A 16,702-nucleotide genomic window follows, 5' to 3' on the forward strand; every position below is an offset into this window, starting at 1 on the left:
GAGATTGCACTTTAAAAGGATGGGTCCAGTACTGGCAGGTGTAAATCCCCATTCTCTTCAGCAGAGCTGTGTTACTTTACATCATAGAAAACTTATGCTATGGTGATGAGTTTATGCAGCTTTTCTTATTCTAGACAGAAACAGTATTGCTGCTTAGACAGTTCCAGGTGTCAGGAGTGATCACTGATAACTACTGTTGGCTCAAAATTTTACTTAGGTGAGACACACAAGCCTGCATTGGAAACCAGCTGGTATTTGTGTGTTTTGGCACTGCCATGCTAAATGGCAAGTTGGATTTCCCAGCTGTGTTGAACTTATCAGTCTAGTCTGAAGTGGAGATACAGATGGACTTCAGCTCCAGCTGAGCTGGGAGTGTTGGGTTTATCAGTTTTCTGCAGCTCTGGCTTATGATTCTTGCCTGTTGTCAGCTGGGAGAACATTTGAAGTTGTGCTAACCCATTTTCCTCTGAGATTCTTAGTTTGCAGAGCATTTTCTGATGCATTAGTAATTCAAGTGGACCTAGTTAACGTGTCAGCAGTGAACCAAATATGTCAGCCTCTGCAGATCAAAATCAGAGACAGCTCTAGGCATCAGCAAACCTATGTTACCTAGTCTGTAACATATACTGGGGCAGAGTATGTGTTTGAAGCTGTCACCCCAGCATGCCTGGAAGAACTGGGCACAGTTCAGCTTTTGTGCTCTTGGTGGTTAGTCCGGCGTTAGGCCCTGTCCCCTAGTTTAATGTAGGGCCTTGGCTGCTAGTGCCTACATCTGGGCCAGGTTTTGCATTCTTCAGGCACAGTCCTTACAAATCAGTATTTTTGTTTCATTTGAAAATTGTATCCAGGCAAACTAGCCTTATTTGAAGGCCAGAACATTTGCTTTGTTCCCAGTAAAATTTAGTTGAATGCCAGAGAGCTGAAGTCCAAGCAGATGGCCACAGCTGAGTCTTGTGGGCTGCACAGGCTTCTGCTGATCTGCTGAGATGTGTCAAATAATCAAATATGTGCCCTTGTCTCAAGACAGTTTGCTATTGCAATGTGAACCCTACAGCCTCTATAAAACAAGATCTCCGTGTTGTGGATCCTGCAGACTGACTGCAGTTGCAAGGGACCAATGTCTGGATTTGCACTGACATGGATTAAACCAGCTCCCTGGGATTAGCTCAGACATCCCACAGACTGCTTCACATTTTATTCTGCCTCTGTGCATGGTATTAAGGCACAGGAGCTGGGTGTGTTTCTGTTAGTGAGAACACCAGAGGTCTCCTTGGCTCTCCCTGGGGTCCTTCATGCACTCATCCTGTGGTACTTTATACTTGTGGGTTTTGGTATTTAGCCATAATTGCTGGAAAACATTGGAAAGCAGTTTATTGCAGAGTTGACAGTATTGTAGAGGGGGGAAATGTGGAGTGGGTACTCTGAATACCCTTCTGACAAAAAAATGTTGCATAACTACCAGTGAATGTAAGAGGAGGTGCAGTCCCTGTCCTCTGCTCCTGTATGCTGAACTTGACCAGTGGCTACAAGATTGGCCTCAGGCAGAAATGCTTATGTTTTGTGGCACAGCAAATCAAATAGAGATCTGTGACCCACAGTATCCTTGCAGAAAAATGCTTGAGAGGAGTAATTTTCCTAGTGTTCTGTGAAAGATTTACACCATGTTAGTGGTCACAGAGCGCCTGTGTAACTAAGTGAGTAGCAGTCCAGGTTTCTCAGGGTGAGTAAAAGCATTGTTGCCAAATCCCCTGGATCCTAGGCAAAAACCGGTCAGTGGAGGGTTACAAAGGATGGGTGGTAATATTACCTACTTAGTATTATCTCTGGGTTACATGTTAATTGCAGCTTTAAATGTGTAATACTTTGAAGCACAGGGAGGGTGCTTCAAAGCCCCCCATATCCAATCCTGTAAGCAAAGGTGTGCTTTGGGTCCATGAGCATGAGTGCACAGTCCTCAGCAGCCAGAGTTTGTCCTCTGAGATTGTCCACAGAGGGCAGGTTTTTTCCCTGCTGTGGATGTGCTATTACCCTGTCGAGTGCCTTACTCTGCGCGTGTCTGGGAATTCACTGTCTACCAGCCAGATGTGCATGCAGCTGGAATGTGTCAGTGTTGGGGTGCTCCAGCCAGCAGGAAGCACAGGGCAGGGCAGGCAGGCTCTCCTGTCAGATCAGCTGGGCGTGGCTCTGTGAAGGAGCATCTGTAGAGGTCATGTCAATGAATTAGAGCAGTACCTAGCAGAAGTTAATGAGCCCATGCTGACTGTACACTCAGCTGCCTGCATGCTGACATGAGATTCGATTTGTAGGGTTTTGTAGCCGTCTGTTCCTTGCTTCCCTGTACTAGCATTAAGAAGCACTGTTGTCCTGTTGTGATACCAGAGTGTAATCATCTGTCACATTCAGCATAATGAGTTTAATTGTTTTTGTTAGTCATGTTAGGGAAAATGTTTGGTAACACAGACCTATGTTATTAGAGACAGGTTTTTAATCTGCAAGTTATTATAATAATGGAATTTGCTTTTGGATGAGACTTAAAGGCCACAAGTGTTCATTAACTTCAAGTTTGCATCCAGAATTGCTATTTATCATCCAGTCTTACTCCTGTGTGGGACTGGTCAGAGCATTTCCTGAGGAAGTCTTATGTTCCTAGCACACTTATGGATTTTGGGAACCTTTTCAGTACTGTTTGCGCTCAGGCAAGCAGCTCTGAATCATAGGGCTAGGGTGCTGGTATGTGGGACACTAGAATCAAAAGCATGTGTGTTGCCAGTTTAACAAATGCTGGAGGGAATGGTTGTCTCACTGTTTTTGGGTCAGTTGCGAGCTGTCCCGTTAACATTGAGTCTGTCAATAGAGTGTATTAGAGTACATAAATCAGAATTAACTTGATATGGATTAACTAAATTCCTGTGTGAATGGTTACTCAGAATGGAACTAGTCTTAATCTGAAGTGGCCTTAAACACAAAAGTAAATTAAGCTATGCTAAATTAATTCTGGAAAAAAGGTTTAATGAAGTTTAATCTACTATAAGCTCACCTTTCCATTTGATTGAGTCTTCCTGAGGGTCTGTGTGTACCCAGGCCTATACCATACTATTATTAATAGCCACCAAAGAGCTGAATGTGTGTTGTAACCCTTTATACTTTGTAATACTCTTGCAAGGTGCATGCTGAATGCACCCAATTCACAACAGTATTGAAAGCCAGGTGGCTGCAAGACCTGAACACTGACTCAACAGCAATTTTCCATTCACTTTATCCAAATATGAATGGCTGCGGGGTCATTCTTAGTCACTTACCTTCAAGGAAATGAATGTTTCTCCCTTGCTTGTTAAGTGCATAGCATTTTCTCCTACAAGTGGTGGTGCTGACTGGACTTCAAAACAAAGGCTTTCCTATTTTGGCAGCAGGCTTTTCACCATTATAAAAGTAAATTTGGAAAAAAGCTTTGAAAAAAAACCCAAACTTGAATGGTAGGGTTCAGTCTCACTCAGAGGGTCTCTAAATCAGCTTTCAAAGCCTATGATTTTTCCTCATTCTGGGCTGTTCTTGCACTTGGGGTTTTTGGTCAGGGAGGAAGAAGATTGTTGTCCTGTAGGTGTTGCATTCTTTTATGCCTTGGAGCTCTGAGGTAGGAGACAGTGAGCCTAAATCTAAGCTTACTGAGACCCAGGAGATTTGGCTGGAGTGCATGGGGTAAGAAGGCAGGGATGGGGAGTGCCATGAGGGCCTGCAGGGTTATATGGGGTCATAGAGTGCAGCCTCTGCTTTCCCCTGTCTTGTCACCTTCTGTTCTGACAGAGCTTTTCCCTTTCAATTATTTTTTTTTTCCCCCTAGTTAATGCCCAGCCACAACATCTCTGCTGTTTACTGCCACTGCTGCTGCATAAAGGGAGCTCCTAGGCTTTGCTGAAGAAAGATGACTTTCTGGACACAGCTGGGATTGCTGCTGTGGAAGAACTTCGCCTACAGAAGAAGACAGACTGTAAGTATTGACAAAGGGTTTTCTGAGGTCTAAGTTTTAGCCTTGTAGCTTACTCTTCAATCAAAACAGGGAAACATGCTGTATCTTATGTTTTACCTCTAGTGGTCCGTGTCAGAAAAACTGGTCTGCCTTTGGAAAGACCCTGTTGAAATTGAGCAGAGTTGTAGGTGGACAGAAACCAGAGGGCTTGAAAGTGCTCAAGACTTCTGTGCTGAATCCCAGTGTGAGAGCGTGTCAGAGCACTGAAACAATCGTGTCAGACCAGGCAGAGATGAAGCATGACTGCTCTGTGCAGCAAGGAAGATTTAAAATGAAAACTGGTGCCATGACCTGCTCCATTCTGCAGGTAGGGCATTGCCAGGCTGCAGGGATGTGTGCTTGAGTCTGAAAGCTTTTGAATGCTGCAAGCTGCAACAGCAGCAACAAAATTTTGCCATTGCCTAAAAGAAGTGGTGGAGGCAATAGCAGGCATCTTCAGTCTTGTTAACCAGGAAGAGAAACCCAATCCAGCTGTGTAGCTTTACAACAGAAGGTAGTTTAAGTGACTGGCATGAGACATGTTCTTACATTGGCATGGAGACAAATTCAGGTAACGGATGTTTTTCTACCAAGGTGCGTTCTGATTAGTTGAAGTGCTAGACTCGCCATCTGTTAGCAGTGTGGGAATGTACCTGTTCAGATAGACAATATGCAACCAGAGTTTCTCCTTGTGGTGATAAAGGCACAGAACATGAATCCAATATGGCACTGTTAAAATTCTTCTGCCTTTACATTAGTGAGACCTCACAGGATGTTAACTCCTGCAGACAGCTAAAAGATGGAGAAAACGTGCTGTTTCCCCTCCAGAGATTTAGGGGATAACTGTTGGATGAGGGCATGTCCTGAATAACAGGCCTTTGCAGAGGTTCTGTCCTGTTAGATCTGACCTTGAGGGGAGGTATGAGTAGGGAATGTGAAGAGAACGTGAGTTACTGAGGTGGTGAGTGGAAAGTAGTCTCTCTGATAAGCTTTCTGAACCCTGCAAATGTCAGGGTGCTTGCCAGCTGGTTGGGGCTGGGTTGTTTTAGAAACTTGGAGTCACAGGGGAGGGGAGGCTATCATATTCACCACTGGAGATTGAAACAGCCTCTGAAGTCTTTGCTCAGGTGTCTGAGGCTTCTTTTCATAGGACTTGTGTCCAGTGAATTCAGAGCTGTAATTAGTCCACTCTTAAATAAAACCAGACAAAAGGAGCTCCTGGCATCTTTGACTTTTCCTGTATGCCTCTGTGGTTACAGAGCTGACAGGGATGGCAGGAATTTCAGTGTGATTTGCATGCTTTTGTGCTTACCCCAGGAGCCTTGATTTTCCAGGACAGACCAGCCCAGCTGAGGGGTGTGGGCTGTGTCAGCTGCAAGGAGTCAGGCTGTCTGCTCCCTGGATGCATGGGCTGGCATCCTGACCTTGTGAACAGCCTCATAATTTAGAAGAATTTTGCAACAGAGCTTGGGAAGGTAGTCTAAAAACTGGCTACAGCTCCTAAAAAGAGCTCCTGTTCACAGGTATTGTCCATGTAACCTAGGTTCCTAGAGCTGAAAACAGTCTCTTCCTCCCTTGCCACTAGAGATCTTACTCTTGACATCTCCCAAACTGCCTTTAGCAACGAAGGGAATCCTAGGACATTGATGGATCCTCTGGAGCAATGCTTAAACTAATAGAATCAGGAGATTTCAGAAGAGCTGAGTTTTACACGGAGGATTATGGCTTTTTTCTCAGTCTTCTGAAAATAATGCATTTGGTTTGAAGGTTACTTGAAGAGGTCTGAGTCTAGCATGCATGTCCTGTCGAGGTAGCTGTAAGCTGTTTTACTGGGCAGCAGAGGGGCATTCAGATCCTTCGGTGATGCCACAAAAACACAGTAGACTAAGCGTGTGTCAGTGAAAGACCTTCCTGCTCATAGTTGTGTCATAATCTTGGATCTAGATGCTCAGCTATTTCTTGGTACCTTTTGGCAGCTTCTGTATTGGTTTCCCATCAAGTAGCCCAAAGGCCGTGAAACTGCTCCTAGTCTCTGTTCCACACTGAAGGCCTGAAACATTGCTTTTTTTTTTTTGGTGGGGTTCCTATATCTGTGGGGTTTTTGTCATTAATGGTTCCCATTTGGGCTTTGCCTGAAGATGTTAGGAAGGGAAGGCCGCTTAACAGAAAATGGCAGAAAAGTATCAGAATATCTTTCACCATGCTGTTATCATGGCTGCACAGTCATTCATATATTTGCTTTACTCTTAGGAGACCAGTGTCCTTGAGCTGGGTGTGCTGGTGATGGCTCTCTCCCATTTGGAGTTACTGAAGATGTAGCCCAGCAGTAGTTTGATCCTTATCCTTCTTCCCACAAGAACTGTGGGCTAGCCTTTGCTTCCCGCCAAGCTCTCTACTTGGCTGCTGTGAGTGTGGGCTGCATTGCGAAAGCTGGGTTCAAAGCTCAGCCTGACGTGTGCAATTCAAGCATTACTTTGTACTGGATAACTTCCAACAGCACCAGATTGGGGGGGAAGTAGTTTACAGGGGGAGAGGAGGAAAGAAAAATCATGTTCAGGGGTCACTGTGTAAAAAAACATTTCTCCCTGCTCTCTTGCAAATGAGCAGGCACCTCAAACTCGCATGGAGACTGGTCAGCTGCTGGTAGGTCCTTGTGTTGAAACTGGACCATAAAGGTGGGGAGGGTGGTTGACAGTGAGATGGGGTGATAGTTTGGTTAGTTCTTGCTCAACAGATTTCCTGTTGACAGTGTAGGTAATCAATATTTGATGAGAACCTGCATCATCAGCCAACTGGTATAAATCAAGCATGCTTGATTTTACTGAGGGACTAGCCTCAGTAAAATTAGGAGCAGTTTGTTCTTGGCCAAGTGCTGCCTCAGAATTCATCTGCCACGTGCAAATGGGATGTTCTTCACTATTTACCGGGCTTGTCTAGTAGTTGCAGTACAAAAGTAGGTGAGGAGACATGATTTTTCAGTATCTGCTTAGTATGAACTTGAGTGACCCATGTCCCTCTGTGTCCCCCTCTGCAAAGGCCACAGTGGATGAAAATCGCTGTCACAGGAGGGTCAGGAAGCAGAAGGGGAAGGAACCCACTGACCTGTAGGAGCAAAAGAGATTTCAGTTTTTGTTGAAGAGCACAAGAGGGTGGCTTGGGAATCCAAACTGCACTGAAATGTGCTTGACACATTGAGCTTGACCCTGTGCAAGCCTCTGGTGCAGCAGTTGCCAGCTGTCACTCAGTAAGTATTCCAGTGGCTGCCACGATGCAAGCAGCCTTCAGCTGTAAGGGTACAAGTTGGTCAGTCCAAGCTGCATCCCTCTTTTCTCTGTCTTCCTCAAGCCTGTCAATCTGCAAAGTTAGACATGTTGTGTGTGCAGAGGCATGCAGCACTGTGCATGCAGCCCACATGGGGTGACCTTCATGGCTGTAATTAACTGTAATCAGGCATGCAAATGAGGAGCTGTGTGTGCAGGTGGCCAGGGTCTCCCTTCAGTAACAGAGCCATTCTGGCACTACACTCCACCCCAGCATGGTATGGTAGGGGCTGATATTTCTCTGAGCAAGCCAGGGATGGATCTCAAGGGCAGCATTTTATTGCAGTCGCAGGGCTGCAAGAGCCTGTTTGGCCACCTTTGTCACCCTGAGAAGCCTCCACAAGTCCACCTGACACCACTCTTCCCCAAACAGTGTAGTAGCAGTCGCTCGGGGTACATGCTCCTTGCCTATAGCCAGGGTGGCAGAGGGCTGTGATGTGTGCCAGAGAGTAGGCATCGATGCTGGCAGAGGGAATGGCTTGTCCTGGTTTCACAGTCACCTGTCAAGAGGAGCAAAAGTCCTGCCATGCCATCCTGGCAGCAGCTGTGAGGGGGTCCTGAAAAGGGAGGGAGTAGGCAAGTTGTCAGTGTCCTAGCTCTGAGCACCTCTGACCTCTGGGAGCCAGACCACTGTCTAATGCAGAAGGAAGCAGTCACTGTTAATGGCTGTGTGTGTGCTGCCACTACATTGCTTATTGTAAAAACAGTGACCAAAGATACTGAGGTACCTTCCTGGCAACTTTGTTAGTGTGGTCTCAGTGGAGTTTCTTATCCAGTAGTCATACAGTATGTGCATGAAAATAGCGGGTGAGAAACAATATCCCAAACTCATCTTGCAGAGCCTGGCACTGTGCCAGGGATGCATGGGAGACTCTGATGCCCAATTTTTGTTTTTTGGATAGGGTTGCCATTTGGTTGAACGTCAGCCATTAAGGCTATCTGTGAAGAGCCATCTTATTTGCAGATGATCCTCTGAAGCTGGAGGAAGAATCTTCTTGGTCCTGGAATGTGTAGGCGAAGCGAAGTGAGGCAGTACTTGCAAAACTGTCCTGGCTTACAAGTATATTGTCCTGGAACCTCTGTTCTGTCCTGTATTTTGAATATGGTGTCTTAATACTTTGTCTTTATTGTTTCCAGTTCCAGCTGCTGATTGAAGTTGCCTGGCCTCTGTTTATCTTCTTCATCCTGATCTCTGTAAGACTTTCATATCCGCCCTATGAGCAGCATGAATGTAAGTACCAAGAACAGTAGCTGCACCCAGAATGGTTGTTGTTTCATGGTTAGAAGGCAAAAATGCAGCTGGCAAGATACAAAGAGAAGGGCAGTAGTTGCATACTTCAGTCAGAAAAATCTTCAGGGAAGTTTTAATGGCTCCTTTCCTTCCACCTTGGGGACTGCAGTGTGTTCTGACATGTTAATGTTGCTCCAGGACTGTACATTGCTGCTGTTTCTCTTGCTGTTTCTCATTTTTTGCATTGTAATGTATTAGCTGAGAATTTGCTGTAGAATGGTGACAAGTTGCAAAACCCACACAGAAACCAGGTCTTTTTTTTTTCTCATTGTTGATCTGTATGTGACTTAGCATAAAAATAAAGCAATGTTCAGATCTGTAAGACAGCAGTCTCATTTTCAGGCAGTAATGTGGGTTAATGTATCACATCAAAGAGCACAAGAGCAATTCCATTCCTTCTATTAGCCTGTCAGCTTTGTATTCAGTAAAATCAGCAGTCATACATTTGCGGGTAAAAACTATTCTGCTTTTCTCTTGACATCCTAATTGGGCACACATCTTTTTTTGTTTCAAAGGAAGCTTATTCTTGCTTTGAAAATTAGTCTTTAGGACTCTGTTTGCCGTCTGATTTAGGACATGTGATTGTTTGTTAGCAATATGCTTTGTCTTACTGTGATTGGTGATAGCCTCATACTGCAGTTAGCTGACTGTGGAAGAGCTCTTTATCTTTCCTTTGCCTGGTTACTGCAAGGTAAGGTTTAAGGGTCAGCACAACATGATTCTTGAGGGCACTCTGAAGTGTTTAATTCTTAAAATGGCTGAAGAACTATCTCTTATGGCTCTTACCCTGTGGTTCTTTTGCAGTGTCTGGGTCACTTCATGCTGCTTGCTAGGCTTTCAAGCTAGCAAATACCCTTTCAAAGCTGAAGCGTTACAGTTTCCAGGTTCCCATTACACTTTGGACACTGCTGGTCCCTCCCATGTACTTACTGTCTAACTTGCTTTCTACAGTGCTTGGCAGGGCAATGGAAGCTTCCCTAAATTAAATCTCACACTTTGCTGCATGACATTTTAATTGTCTTTTTTGACTGAATGTTACAGTGGCATTAGGAGAGATACCTGTAATACAGATTTGAATCTGAAGAGAAGCAATAAGCAGTCTACTCAGCTGGTATAAATAACTACCAGCCTCAATGGTAATCTATTTTACCTGTGGCAGTGCTGTATATTAATTCAAACCTAGCAAGAGCTGCCTTTTCACAGAGCTGTTTAGATTGGGCTTCTTAGTTGTTCACCTCCTTGTAAATCCTTTCGTCGGGCACCCTGGTGTCACAAGCAGAGTTTGAGTCTTCTACCTGCAGCCCTTTTTCCTTCCCATTTATGTTGACTGGTGATGTTCTGTCTGCCTTTTCCCTATGCTGTCATCAGGAATTATAGAGTGTAGGGCATGTGGTAATTTTTTTAATTCCCTTTTTGTGGTTAACTCCTCCGTTTTTCTAAAAGCCTTTGAGCACATAACTAAATTCATTTAAGTCTGGATTGGTTTCATTGATCATTCACTCATATGCTGACAGATACAGATGTGTTGTGTAGTGGAACATTATTTGATGAACTGAGCCAGAGATAGGTAGAAGGAATGAAACCTTGTTCATGGTGAACTCTGTGGCAACCCTGTGGATGCCTTAAGGGAAGCAGGATTGTTATCTGTAGTGGCAGTGCTGTATGCTGTTACAAAATCACTTACAGGTAATGCCTAATGATAGCAGTGACAGAGTTGCATGCGAGTGCTTTGTAGCCTCCAGGTAGCCTCAGTATTTTAATGGTATAGTCTTTTTCAGCAAACAGATAAAACTTTCAGTTCTCTCTTCCTGTTTGAGGAGAAGAACCACCCCGGATTGGGCTGTTGCTCTGGTCAGAATTTCCACTCAGGATTTATTTCTAGCAGTTTGGCCTCATGTGGGGAACCTTTTTCTGAAAACATGGGGGAAAATTTTGCTAGCACTTAAGTGGACAGTTACATGGCTTTCACCAGACCAGCCAGAGAAGACATCTTAGATTGCTATTGACCAAGATTACTGACTTGTCTTGTAGAGCTTGCCAGACCTGTGACCCTTTAAAGTATTCAAAATACACTTCATTGGGGGGAGGAGGGTGGAATCTCACAAAATTACTGTATTCTCTACTGAAAAGATAGATGTTTGCAGCAATGTTATTGAAAACAGTGTGCTGTTATGCTGTGTTTGCCAGTTTTAACTCGGATGTGTTAGATTGCTGCTTTACTCTCTGAGAAAATGCTGCTACATGCATCACTGTATGTAGAAAGTTACCGTGAATTCTTGTGCATCATCCCTTTTTCATATTGCTTTTAATGGTTTGGTTTTTTTGAGTTCTTAACCATGTAAAATTAAAGGCATGGACAAAATAGAAGGTGATTCTCTGGGAAACTTGATGAAAGCATTTTTCCTCTTCCCCTCATCCCCCAAGCCCCTCAGCCAAGATGAACAAAAAAAGCAAAATGAAACAAAAGACAGAGAGCTCAGGTAAATGGCTTTTCCATTTTATACAGAGAACTGGGAACAAACAGTCCTCTGGGTACTGGAAACAATGAAGCTTTGCTTCCTTCACCTCTCTCCTGAACAGAGTCCTTGGCTTTCTCCAGGGAGGGCTGATAAGCTCTGTCTTCCTTCAGCCACCTACAATCAACCAGCCTTGCTGTAGTTCAGCAGTTTTGACCTTGCTTCTTCCTGAGGCTTTGGTACCTCCACTGTGGCTGTGGAGGTGGGGAGCCAGCCTCTGTGTGATTGCAGACACTGCAAGGATGAGGTGGGCACCAGAGGGGAGAATGACCATGAGATGCACAAAGCTTTGAGCAGCTGTGAGATCCTGAGGAAGGGGCATAACCTTCCCGTGCACTCCCCTCCCTAGTGTGGGGATGAGGCAGCAAGTTTGCTGGAAGCAGCCTGACGGCTTCTCTAAGGTGCAGGATTATACAAAGGAAGCCTTTCTTCCCCTGTTGTTGGAGGATAAGGGATTCACAAGTGCCTGAGTGGCATTCTGGTGGAGATCTGCCTCAAGTAGTTTGTTACTGCTTTAACTCTTTACATTCAGCATTCTGGTCAACAGGATGTGAACTCTGGGCTACAACTTAAGTGGGTGTTCAGCAGCAAGAGTTAGACTTCATCAGAAAAGAGCTGAAATACGGCAGGAAGGTGCCTGGATGTTTTAGGAACTCGAGTTTTAAGGCTCTGGAAATCAAGCCAATATGGGACAGCAATGACATACTTTATCTCAGGGAAACCAGTGTAGGCACCCACCCCACAATTGCTGACCCTTTGCTTTGGTGTTTACAGTATGTATAATTGAGGTGAGTGGTTTTGAAGACCAAGAGGGCTGAAAAGAAATATGGGTGTTCAGAACCGAGACCCTGATCCGGGCTGTCTGTGTAGCCTCAAGCCAAATCCTTGTGTCAGTTAAGCATGCAAATCCAGGGAAGCACAGCTGGTTAAAAAGCATGCGTGTGCATGGACTTGCCACTGCCTGCTGTTGGGCATTCCTCAGCAAGAAGTCCTATATCCCTGTCAGCATGGCCAAAAACAATGCTGCAAAGATGGTAGTAGCAAAGAGCTTCTCCTACAGGCTCAACAAGGTGTGTTTTTTTAGTGGAGGAGGCCAGAGCTGTGTGTGGAACATAACATGAGCTCAGCCCTTCTTAGTGTGGGCTGTTCTGCTCTCTCATAAGCAAGTAACCAGCACAGGGTTAGCATTGCCCTTCAAATGCAATACTGTGTAGTAGTGGCTTTTATCGTGTTTGCCTCCTAACTTTTGTGTTTCTGTTCTAGGTCACTTCCCAAACAAAGCTATGCCTTCAGCAGATACAGGGGATCATCTGCAATGCCAACAACCCTTGTTTCCGCTACCCAACTCCTGGTGAATCCCCTGGTATTGTTGGAAACTTCAATGCCTCCATGTGAGTCTGCCTGCTTTTTCCTCATCTCTGTCCTTGCAGGAACATGGGGAAAAGGGATATTTGCAAGTTGTCAGCTAGTTGTGTAACCCCACACTATTGGAGCTTTTCTGTGTCTGCTGCCACTGAAGCACCAAGCTCTCCAGTTACCAAGTTCAGAGGGGCTAGTGGAGAGCTGGCAGGTGGGCAGTATGCCATAGTCCAAGCAGTCAAAGCTCTTGGTGAATTAAAAGCTCTGCCTGGGTTAAGACTGAGTCCATTTTCTTATCAGTTGCTCAGAACTTGGCCTGTAGAAAAGCAAGGTGTAAGCTCTTTTCAGAGAGCCTCCTTCTCTGGCTAATGAACCTCTGAGAGGGACAGTGTAGAGTGAGAGGCAGTTGAAAAGCAGGTCTGGGGGACACTTCCTGACACTTGTAATTTACTACTGACTAATGTGGTGCAGAAAGCTCAATTTACAGCCAGCTTCCTTATCCCCTGCCCTGCTTGCTTAATTCATACTGTCAGGCCAGCTAGGCTTAATGCAAAGTAAAATGTATTTGCCACCTGGAGAACCATCTGGAAGGAGCAGGGACATACTTAAATTATTGTACTTCCAAGAGGATGCAGTTTACAGGCTGCAGGAGGCCCTCTCCTTCCCAGTCTTAAACACTTTGAAATGCATGGAGGTTCCCAAAGTAACTTTGACCTTTCATTAGCAGCTCTCTCTTATTAGGCTCCTTGGATTGTCCTAGTGTGGTCACTGAAGAAAGGGCTTATTGTACTGGAGGGGGCAGTGGCATAACTGAAAGAGTTGGAATTGGAATGTAAAACTGTATTTGTGGATGCTGGCTCACAGAGCTGATGACTGCTGGTTGTTTTTGTGTTATCATGTCAACAGTGTTTCCCGCCTGTTCTCAGATGCCAAGAGGTTACTCTTGTACAGCCAACAGGACACGAGCATAAAGGATATCCAGAAGGTACTGGGAAAACTGCGCAAGTTGGGAAACTCCTCTGTCTCAGGTAATGGCATGGTAGAAAGAGCAACCTATGTCTGAAATTTCTGGTCTGGTTCATTCTGCATGTGTGTGAACTTCTAAAATGTACCATAAAGGGAATGTGCGTGGGTATAATTTACAGCTCATCAAACCCTTCCCAGTCCTGCAGATAGTACCTTAAACCTCTCCTGTGTCAGAGCTTTCAGTGCTCTTTAGCTGCTTTGGTGGAAGAGGAAAGGGATAGTCCATAATGCCAAGAATAGCAGCTGTTTTGGATGTGAAATTAAAATCCTCAACCCACTGAAATCAGTTAAAATGATGACTTTCTCACAGGAGTCCACATAGTGTCTTTTTGGAAAACACTAGTTATTTTGCTGTTTGGTCTGTGAAACAGTGAACGCAATATAGCTAGAATTTAGCACTCTGCCCAATGAGCTGCATAGGGAAGTGTGTTGGAAGAATGCAGATCAGGCAGAGCTGATGTTGGCATGCAGTTTACAAACTCAAAGCTGATTGTTATCTGACAATGAAGTCTCCATATCCCTTGTCCGGTTTTTTGTTTGTTTCTGTATGACTGCTTGGTGTAGGATACTTTATTCTCTGCTGTTGTGTGGCAGGATTTTGAATGACAGGGTCCATCTGTCTTGGGGGCTTGCACAGCCCCATTTGCCATGAAAAACTAGAATATTTCAGGTTTTAGCTTGCATGAGAAGGTCTGGTGTGCCTTCCTGTTCCATGCAGATGAAAAAGTAAATATTGTGAGATCAGATGGGAAGCTTGCAGCAAAGCTGGGATGTGAAACAGCTCTGACCAGTCTCCAGAAATGTGGTGGGTCTCTTGTTACTGGCAGGTCTCTCTGACATGGCAACTTTTTAGAGTTTTCCGGGGTACTCTTCTCTGAAAAGTTATTTGTCTTGGCTGCTGGGTTAGTGCTGTATGTGTCTACTGGAGGTGATGGAAAGTAATGGCTTAGAAAGAAATACTGCAGGGAGATAGAGCAGGGAACACAGCCATTGAGTGTCTTCAGCCTCTAAAGAGCACATGGAGCTCTTTAATGTAGGTGGTATTTTATTGTGTTGTCAAAGTTGTCACTGGTTTTACAGTTGTAGTTTTGCCTAGCTCTCTACATTTGAGCATGGCTCAGGCAGGCTCCAGGAAGAAAAATAACTGACCTGGTGTGATGTGAATAGTTTCATGTCTGTGTTCTTAGCACACTTTTAAAGGAAGAAATCCTTTCCTGTGTTGCTCAATACATTACAGGTCACTTTAAAATAATCTGTATTGTTAGTCACAGCTTGGCAGATGTATGCTGGCTGTACGTACAGGCACGGACTGTACAAGGGATTTGTCTTGGATATGTAACCCTCCTCTCTCCCCTTTAGGGCTGTGCAGAATCTTGATGCGATCAGATCTGCAGGTGTACTGACTTTCTGAACATTTGTTGGTACTTACGCATAAGGGACACTCTTCCTTACTGGGCTCAATATCTGTACTGCCAGGCTCTCCTCTTTGTACTCTGAGAACTACTAAGTGTCACTGTCATGCCTTTACCTAAATCTCCAGCAGTTTACAGGGGAGGGGATGCAGAGTGAACCCTTTGCCCAGAGATTGGTATGTAATGACCACATCCAAAATGAGCTAAGATGACTATTTCCCAAGAAAAGGTTTAAATACTGTTTTTCACAGACCTCTTCAAACCCTTGGTTTGATTTGGTGGTCTTGTAGGAATAAGCTCTCTTTGGCAGAATGACAGATGTTGTTAGGGGATTTTACACTTCGTGCCTGCAGTAGTATCTGTAAGTTAACTCTTTTCCAAGAGTGGATACTGGTGTTTCGTATTGAAACATACAGTGAACATCAGACATGGACATTTACAAGAAAACTCTCAAAGCCATAAGGTGAAGCTGTCGTTGCTGGGAAAGTTTGAGGGGGAGAAGTGATTCCAAGAAGCATTTTGCATAGGGAGTGTTGTACAAGTTGAAAGTCACAAGGCTCATGTTTCTCTATACTCTAAAGACTAGTGGACTGCAAAAATAAGCCGCAGACCAGTCATCAGAGATGGTATTTCTATAATAAAAGATTTCAAATGTGTAATAAAAAAATCAAGCCTCTGTGTAACTAGAATGACACACTGCCCTTTGTTGGTAAGGCTTATAGGGAACAAAACTTGTTTTGTTCTTTTCATTATATTTGGAGGCATTTACAAAGCCTCCAACTTGGGGGTCCCTGCTGTCCACCCCTTGTCTGCCTGATTGATTCTGTGACAGCGTGCAAAAATCAGTAGCCTCTAATCTTACAAGTACTTGTATATTTATGTTTAGCAGTACTTTGATTGCTGTGCAAGGAAGGAAATTACAGGGGAACCCCTCAGCTGCTGTTGGCAGTGTGGTGTGAGATGCTTAAACCCTTTCTTCTCTGGGGCATTTCCTCCAGTGACTTTGGGAACCTAAGAAGACAGTAGGAGCAGATGTCAGATGTAAACATGCACGCTTCCAAATCTGAAAGCACTGCCTTTATACATGTATTTCCTCAATTAGCAGGAGGGCTAATTACCTGATGAGCTAATAATTGGAAACATTTGTAATACCTCCTCTGTTCCAGCTTTGTCCTGGGTGTGAAGTCACGTGAATCAGTGGTGCAGACAGATGCAGCTTTGCAGCTCGTACTTCCCAGTGGGAGGGACTGTATGTATGCTCACTACTGTGTGGTGTGGGCTCTGCTGGAGTTTCTACAGGTCCCTTACCCCCCTTCATGCTGATGTGATGTGCTGCTTCCACACATGCTTCCCACTGCTGCCTGATGGCTTTGAAACAGGCTTCAGGAGGTGATCTTCCATTACTAGTGTACCAGTTGGAGCTGTGGTATAGATTTTGTTCTAATGCTAGTCATACAGAGCGTGCATGCCTGTTTTTGGCTTCGGATGTTTGAATCTGTTTAGAGAGCATTTGCCAAATTTAACTTCAAGCTCCTTTAAAACAACCCTTACAAACTAGTGTTCAAGGTGTGACTGTTAGTGTTGTCTGATCTGAAATTAGGCATGTGCTGAAGGCTGGGAAAGGGAGATGTGCTTATGGTGGCAGAGTGCTACCGCAGGTCCCTGCAAGTCAGTGTCTTAGTTAAAGACAAGGTAGGCCACTAAGATTTTGTTCAGGCAGTGTTACATGCTCATGACAACAGGCTTTGTATGTCAGTCACTTCTTGATGAGATGG

At 44.6% G+C, this 16,702-nt stretch overlaps 1 protein-coding gene across 1 annotated transcript in view; it reads left to right on the forward strand.

The window, feature by feature from the left end:
* Positions 1–3,831: 3,831 nt before the first annotated feature.
* The window catches only part of LOC104463807 (ATP-binding cassette sub-family A member 1-like), a 75,885-nt gene continuing 63,014 nt past the window's right edge, over positions 3,832–16,702 (forward strand). Inside the window, 5 exon segments of the mRNA XM_010076279.1 lie at positions 3,832–3,985; positions 8,461–8,554; positions 12,394–12,424; positions 12,426–12,521; positions 13,396–13,517. Of these exon segments, the coding sequence (XP_010074581.1) occupies positions 3,920–3,985; positions 8,461–8,554; positions 12,394–12,424; positions 12,426–12,521; positions 13,396–13,517 (409 nt within the window). The 5' untranslated portion in view covers positions 3,832–3,919.

Source organism: Pterocles gutturalis, unplaced genomic scaffold (assembly GCF_000699245.1).
Source record: "Pterocles gutturalis isolate BGI_N339 unplaced genomic scaffold, ASM69924v1 scaffold20788, whole genome shotgun sequence".
NCBI classification, from domain to species: domain Eukaryota; kingdom Metazoa; phylum Chordata; class Aves; order Pterocliformes; family Pteroclidae; genus Pterocles; species Pterocles gutturalis.